The 8215-nt window shown below is 42.0% G+C and overlaps 1 protein-coding gene across 4 annotated transcripts in view; it reads left to right on the forward strand.

Annotated features, from left to right (window-relative positions):
• CLHC1 (clathrin heavy chain linker domain containing 1) overlaps positions 1-8215 on the forward strand; it is a 60406-nt gene that overhangs the window by 45111 nt on the left and 7080 nt on the right. For all 4 annotated transcript variants that reach the window (XM_060187632.1, XM_060187630.1, XM_060187631.1 and 1 more), the window contains one exon: positions 4282-4484. In XM_060187632.1, the coding sequence (XP_060043615.1) occupies positions 4282-4484 (203 nt within the window). The remainder of the gene's footprint in view (positions 1-4281; positions 4485-8215) is intronic.

The raw sequence follows: 8215 nt of genomic DNA on the forward strand, positions 1-8215 counted from the left end.
CATTTCACAGTTTTCCATATAACAATACTAGGTCCTCTGTCATCCTTCTTGGATCTGTATTCTCCCCACCCACCCACCCACCCACCCCAGAGTCTTTTACTTTGGTGCAGTACGCCAATTCCAAGGTAGAATTTAGAATAACACAGAAATCAGCAAGAACAGGCCAATGTGGCATCTTGGAACTGGTTCTCAGTGCAGATTGGAAGTGTTGTAGGTTGGGATCCCTAAAGACTTTAGTATGAGACAAATTTAGGTGCACATGACTGATGGAGGTGGGGGCTTAAAAAAAGAAAACCTCCACATACCTATGGACATCTAATCTTTGACAAAGGGGCCCAGACTATTACATGGGGAAAGCAGAGTCTCTTCAACAAATGGTGTTGGAAACAATGGGCTGAAACATGCAGAAGAATGAAACTGAACCACTATATTTCACCAAATACAAAAGTAAATTCCAAGTGGATCAAGGACTTGGATGTTAGACCACAAAACTATCAGATACTTAGAGGAAAATATTAGCAGAACTCTTTTCCACATAAATTTTAAAGACATCTTCAATGAAATGAATCCAATTACAAAGAAGACTAAGGCAAGTATAAACCTATGGGACTACATGAAATTAAAAAGCTTCTGCACAGCAAAAGAAACCACTACGCAAATTACCAAGAGACCCCTCACAGAATGGGAGAAGATCTTTACATGCCATACATCAGACAAGAGTTTAATAACCAACATATATAAAGAGCTTGCGAAACTCAACAAGACAACAAATAACCCCATCCAAAAATGGGGGGAGGACATGGACAGAATATTCACCACAGAAGAGATCCCAAAGGCCGAGAAACACATGAAAAAATGCTCCAAGTCTCTGATTGTCAGAGAAATGCAAATAAAGACAACAATGAGATAACACTTCACTCCTGTGAGAATGACCTACATCAGAAAAGGTAACAGCAGCAAATGCTGGAGAGGGTGTGAGGTCAAAGAAACCCTCCTGCACTGCTGGTGGGAATGTAAATTGGTCCAACCTCTGTGCAGAACAGTCTGGAGAACTCTCAGAAAGCTAGAAATGGACCTACCCTATGATCCTGCAATTCCTCTCCTGGGGATATATCCTAAGGAACCCAACACATCCATCCAAAAAGATCTGTGTACACATATGTTCTTAGCAGCACAATTTGTAATAGCCAAAACCTGGAAGTAACCCAGGTGTCCAACAACAGATGAGTGGCTGAGCAAGTTGTGGTATATATATGCAATGGAATACTACTCAGCTGTAAAAAATGGTGAATTCACTGTTTTCAGCTGATCTTGGATGGACCTTGAAAAATTCATGTTAAGTGAAATAAGTCAAAAGCAGAAGGCTGAATATGGGATGATCTCACTTTCAGGCAGAAGTTGAAAAACAAGATCAGAAAAGAAAACACAAGGAGAACTTGAACTGGGATTGGCTTAGTGCACCAAAGTAAAAGACTCTGGGGTGGGTGGGTGGGTGGGGAGAATATAGGTCCAAGAAAGATGACAGAGGACCTAGTGGGGGTTGTATTGTTATATGGGAAACTGGGGAATGTTATGCATGTACAAACTATCGTATTTACTGTTGAATGTAAAACATTGATTCCCCAATAAAGAAATTAAAAAAAGAACCTATAAAGAAATGAGTGAAAGGAAACAGGAAAGGACAAAGAGCTAAACAAGGATATCACTTCCTACAAAATCTAGTCTTGGCCTAATTATAGGTGAATGGTTTAGCGATATATTATGTGCTGCAGAACTACCCTTCCGTTGAGGCAAGGAGCCAGCCTTGTACCTGTCAAGGGTTGTGGGCTACCTGAACAGGTGGGTGAGTGGCTTTTACAAGCCAAGGAAGCCAAGGAAGGTGCCTGTCCACCGCTGGCAGCTGGCACCCAGAATAGCTGGGGAAAGGTATACCAGCCTAGTAAGGAGATTGGTGGGATTAGGGGGGGTCGGGTGTTACTGGTTTTGCTAATGATTATGCAAAAAGACTTTCCTGCCTGAGGCTCCAAAGTCCCAGCCAGGTTCAGTCTGCACCATGCTAAGCCAGAGCTAAGTATTGCTCTGGGGACTAAAAAAAAAAAAAGATTAATGTAACATTGATGGGGCAGTGAAATGTCAGTCACCTTAGGCATTTACACAACACAAATCTGTTTGATCCTCACATTAGTTCACTCTATCCAAGTCCAACTTCTCTAGGATGCCATCATCTTAATTCTGGAGGAAGCTTACAGCAGAAGGGTTAATGAGCGTCTGTTACTGCAGTTGGTCCTAGAATGTAATTTTTCTTTTCCAACTTTATTGAATCATTTACATACAATATGTTGCACATGGTTAAAATGTATAACTTGCATTAAAAGGTAACACTATGGAAGTATCATTGATATACAGCCAAGTGCATGCATTTAATGTGTATAATTTGACATGTTTTCACATGCTTATATTTATGAAATCACAAGACAATAAACATGTATGTTCCTTAAGTGTTTCCTTGTATGTCTGTATTTTTTCTTGTTCTTTTTTTGTTGTTAAGAGGTCCAATGATGTAATTTATGACTAAAGTTTTTTTTTTAATTGGGGGATTAATGGTTTACAGTCAACAGTAAAATACAGTAGTTTGTACATGTGTAATGTTTCTCCGTTTTCCACGTAACAATTCAACCCCCTCTAGGTCCTCTGTTCTAGGACCTGAACCCTCCCTACTACCCCAGAGTCTTTTACTTTGATGCAGTACACCAAACCCAGTCCAAGTTTTGCTTTGTGTTTTCATATTTTTCATCTTTCTTATTATTAGTTATTTGATACTGATAGACAAGATTGTGAGATAAGAGGGGTACACTTCATACAGTTCCCACCACCAGAGTTCCTTATCCCCTCCTCTCCATTGGAAGTTCCCTATTCTTTATCCCTCTGGGAGGATGGACCAAAGGTCTTCATGGGCTACAGAAGGTGGGAGATCTGACTTCTGTAATTGTTTCTCCTCTGAATGTGGGATTTTTTTTTTCTTGCTCTTATTGCTTCTTTATTAATAGTTTATAAGGTTATAGGGGTATAGTTACACTCCCACCAAAGTCCTGTGCCTTTCTAACAATAGCCACTACACTTCTCACAAAGCCTTTGAGCTTAGAGCTTATATCCCTTTTAAAAAATATTTATTTATTTATTCCCTTTTGTTGCCCTTGTTTTATTGTTGTAGCTACTATTATTGTCATCGTTGTTGGATAGGAGAAATCGAGAGAGGAGGGGAAAATAGAGAGGGGGAGAGAAAGATGCCTGCAGACCTGCTTCACTGCTGTGAAGCGACTCCCCTGCAGGTGGGGATTGGGGGGGATGGAACTGGGATCTGGAATTCTTATGTGGTGATTCTTACGTAGGTCCTTGTGCTTTGTGCCATGTGCGCTTAACCCGCTACGCTACCACGGACTCCCTTATATCCCTTTTTAATGCCTTTTCCTCCCTCATCCTGCCGCCCTCTCCATCCTCCTCCCCATCTCCAGGTAATCACTAGCTTTCTGCCATTACAGACTAGCAGCATTTTCTTTCTTTTTTAAATTTTTATTTATTTATTCATTTATTAGATAGAGACAGAAATTGGGGGGGGAGACAGAGAGACACCCACAGCCCTACTTCACCACTCGTGAAGCTTTCCGCCCTGCAGGTGGGGGCCAGGGGCTTGAACCTGGGTCCTTGTGCACTGTAATGTGAGTGCTTAACCAGGTGCACCACCACCCGGCCCCCAGACTAGTTGCATTTTCTAGAATTTTATTAGATGGAATGACGTACTCTCCACTCTTCTCTTCTTGGTTGAATTCTTTCACTCCTCATTATTTTGAGATTCTTCCATATGAACTAGCCTTCATTATCTTTCTCCTCTATTACCTATTTTAGATGATTTTCACTCAGTTTTTTTTTGTTTTATTTTTTATTATTAATTTTTTATGATTTCATTGGAGGGTTAATAATTTATAGCACAGTCGTTTACAGGTGGGTACAGTTTCTCATCTCCCAGTGACAGGTGTCTGCAGAACACCCTCACCTCCAGCTTAGGCCCCTTTCCATCCACATGCACCAAGATGCCAAGGTCCTTTCCACCTCCTCGCTTCCCCTCTTTCCCCAGAGTCCTTAACTTTGGTGCAATACACTCCACCCAGTTCAAGTTTTGCTTTGTGGTCTCCTTGTTTCAGAAAACATAAAAACTGTAGGCTTCCTTCTCATGCACTCTGCAGAAACTCTCAAATGTGTGTTATATTGATCTGCTTGTTGTAGGCTGACACTTTCCGAGGAAGTTGGAGATGTGATTTGTGACTATGGGGAGCGGGATACTTATAATAATGCCAAGTGCCAGGCTTTAGCTCAGAACATCTATAGCGAATGTGGCTCGAACAAGAAAGTTCTTCTCTGTCTGTGCAAACAGGGTCAGATTCATGGGGCCATGGAATATATCCAGCAATTCAAGGACATTACTTCTGGTGAGTAAAACAACAACAAAAAAAAAAAAAACCGCTCACTTGTTTGGATGCATGCGAATTTTGGTCTTTAATTGTAAGGGCACCCATAGGCATTATTTTGGATTTCTGTTAGTAAGTCCATTCTATAAATACTACAGTCAAATAAAGTAGGAGACCTTTTTGTTCATTTTCAGTGAAAATAGTTAAGCTGGCATGGATTAACTTCCATACTAGACATTCAAATATGTTATGTGTTTCCTCAATACATAAACATTTAGTAAACTGGATAGTGCTAAAGCATGTAGTTTTAAATTTGCTTTTAAAAAAAGATTATTATATTTATTACATGTGAGGGGCCGGGTGGTGGTGCACCTGGTTGTATGTACATGCTACAATGCACAAGGTCCCAGGTTTGAGTTCCCAGTTCCCCCCCCTGCAGGGGGAAAACTTTGCAAAGTGGTGAAGCGGTGCTGCAGGTGTCTCTCTTCCTCTCTGTCTCTCCCTCCCATCTCGATTTCTGACTGTCTCCAGCCAACAAATAAAGATAATTAAAAATTTTAATATTACATATGAACGAGAGTTTCATGTGAGGCAGAGGAGACACAAGTCAGAGCAACACTAGTACACAGTAGTTGTGGGAACTGAACCGGGACCCTTAGGCACAAAGTTTGAAGCTGGGGCCAGGTGGTGGCGCACCTGGTTGAGCATACATGTTACAGTGCGCAAGGACCCAGGTTCAAGCCCCTGGTCCCCACCTGTAGGGGGAATGCTTTGCGAGTGGTGAAGCAGGGCTGCAGGTGTCTCTCTTTCTTCCTCTCTCTCTCCCCCTTCCCTCTCAATTTCTGACTGTCTCTAGCCAATAAATAAATACAGATAATTTTTTTAAAAAGTTTGAAGCTCTACCAATTGAGCTATTTCCTGAACCTAAAATGAATAAAGCCCTCCCCTCTTTTTCCCTCCTTCCCTCTCTCCTCTCCTCCCCTTGCAGAGAGAGAAAGACTATAGCACTGTTCAGGGCTGTTATGTAGTTGCTGGGCATTGAACCTGGAATCTCTGGAGTCTCACACATGCATGTCTGGTGTGCTACTGCTATGCTGACTCATTGGGCCTAAAATACATACTTCTAAAGATACATTTAGTAGATCTGCTGGTTAAAGCTATTTTAAGGGATAAAAAATAATAATGAAACTGACTACCCTATATAATGTTGTGAACTGTGATAAAGCATTAGAAGTGAAGAATTTGAGGGTCAGGTGGTAGCACAGTGGGTTAAGCACACATGGTGCAAGGCACAAGGATCGGCGTGAGGGTCCCGGTTCGAGCCCTGGCTCCCCATCTGCAGGGGAGTTGCTTCACAGGCGGTGAAGCAGGTCTGCAGGTGTCTATCTTTCTCTCTCCCTCTCTGTCTTCCCCTCCTCTCTCCATTTCTCTCCGTCCTATCCAACATTGACAACATCAACAACAACAACTACTACAACAACGATAAAACAACAAGGGCAACAAAAGGGAAAATAAATAATAATTAAAAAAAGAAGTGAAGAATTCATGAAATGATGTTTGTCATTTTTTAAAAAAAGATTTCACTTATTTATTAATGAGATAGATGGAAGAGAGAAAGAACCAGTCATTACTCTGGTACATGTGCTGCTGGAGATTGAACTCAGGACCTCATGATTAAGAGTCCAGTGCTTTATCCACTTGCACTGTTTCCCAGACCACTGTTGTTTTTTTGTTTGTTTGTTTGTTTTAATACCTAGATTTTTAAATGCATAGATTGGAGTAGGGGAGTGATTTGAGAATCTGAGACTTGGTGAGAGTCGTTGAGTGAACATGTCTTGTTATGAGTCTAGTGCAAAAGTAACCTTAGTGTCTAAACAATCTTGGCATCTCGCTACATCCTGAGTCTATTATAACCTTAATTGTAAGTTGTAAGCCTGTATAACCTTAGTTGTAAGAAGCTGAAAAATGGAACAAAACAAATTTTAGATCACATTTTTCCAGGGAAAGGAACTTTTAGTTGCTGTTGGATCTATCTTATTTTCACCTAGTAAATTTCTTTTTACTTAGAACCTAATAAAAGAAAGAAAAAAAGAGAGAAAGAAGGAAAGGAAAAGAAAAGAGAAAAAAAACTTGGGGTCCAGGTTAAGTGCACATAATACTAAGCTTGGTTTGAGCCACTGGCTCCCCACCTGTAGGGGGGTCGCTTCATAAGGGGTGAAGCAGGTCTGCATATGGCTCTCTTTCTCTATCCCTCTCTATTTCCTCTCTTCTCTCAATTTCTTTTTTAAATTGTTATTATTGATGTCGTCGTTGTTAGGACAGAGAGAAATGGAGAGAGAAGGGGAAGACGGGGAGAGAAAGACAGACACTTGTAGACCTGCTTCACCGCCTGTGAAGTGACTCCCCTGCAGGTGGGGAGCTGGGGGCTCGAACTGGGATCCTTCTGCTAGTCCTTGCGCTTTGCACCACATGTGCTTAACCCGCTGCGCTACCGCCCACCTCCTGCCTCCCGCCTCTCTCAGTTTCTTTCTGTCCTATCCAGTAAGGTGGGGCGGGGGGGAAAGCCCTCCAGGAGCAATGGATCTGTAGTGCCAGCACAGAGCTCCAGCAATAACCCTGGAGGCAAAAAACAAAACAAACAATACTTTTTGGAGCAATTTTCTATCATAACAAAACTGAGTGGTACAGAAAGTTTCCATCTACCTTGTGCCACAACACATGCATAGACTCTTCCATTATCAGCACCCTCCACCAGGTACATTTGCTACAACTTATGAATTTCCATGTGCATCACAATCACCCGGAGCCCATATTTCACATTCTAAATCACATTCTAATACTCTTAGTGGTGGTGTACACCCTATAGATTATATCTATTGGTTCTTTTTTTTTTTTTTTTTCCAGAGCACTGCTCAGCTCTGGCTTATGGTGGTACAGGGGATTGAACCTGGGACTTTGGAGTCTCAGGCATGAGAGTCTCTTTGCATAACCATTATGCTATCTACCCTCCACCCACCCCTTTTTTTTTGTAGCCCCCCCGACCCCCTTTTTTTAAAAGATTTTATTTATATAGGAGGAGAGAGAAAGAACCAGACATCACTCTGGCACATGTGCTGCCGGGGATCGAACTCAGGACCTCATGCTTAAGAGTCCAAAGCTAGGGAGTCAGGCAGTAGCGCAGCAGGTTAAGCGCACGTGGCGCAAAGCGCAGGGACCGGCTCAAGGATCCCGGTTCGAGCCCCCGGCTCCCCATCTGCAGGGGAGTCGCTTCACAAGCGGTGAAGCATGTCTGCAGGTGTCCGTCTTTCTCTCCCCCCTCTCTGTCTTCCCCTCCTCTCTCCATTTCTCTCTGTCCTATCCAACAACGACGACATCAACAACAATAATGGCTACAACAACAATGGAAACAACAAGGGCAACAAAAAGGAAATAAATAAATAAATATTTTTTTTAAAAAAAAGTCCAAAGCTTTACCACTGTACCACCTCCCAGACCACAATATATCTATTAGTTCTAGTCATGATACAAATTAGCTATAACATAGTGACTTCAAACAGCAACCATTTCTATTTTTCTTTTTCTCTTTCTGTGTTTTTCCTTCCCTTCTTTCCTTTCTTCCTCCCTTCCTCCATTCCCCACTGCCCCTCTTTGCCTCCTTTCCTTTCTATCTTTCTTAAACACTGCTCAGCTCTGGCTTATGGTGCTGCCCAAGGATTGAACCTGGGATCTCAGAGGCTCAGGAATGAGAGTTC

Source organism: Erinaceus europaeus, chromosome 3, assembly GCF_950295315.1.
Source record: "Erinaceus europaeus chromosome 3, mEriEur2.1, whole genome shotgun sequence".
NCBI lineage: Eukaryota > Metazoa > Chordata > Mammalia > Eulipotyphla > Erinaceidae > Erinaceus > Erinaceus europaeus.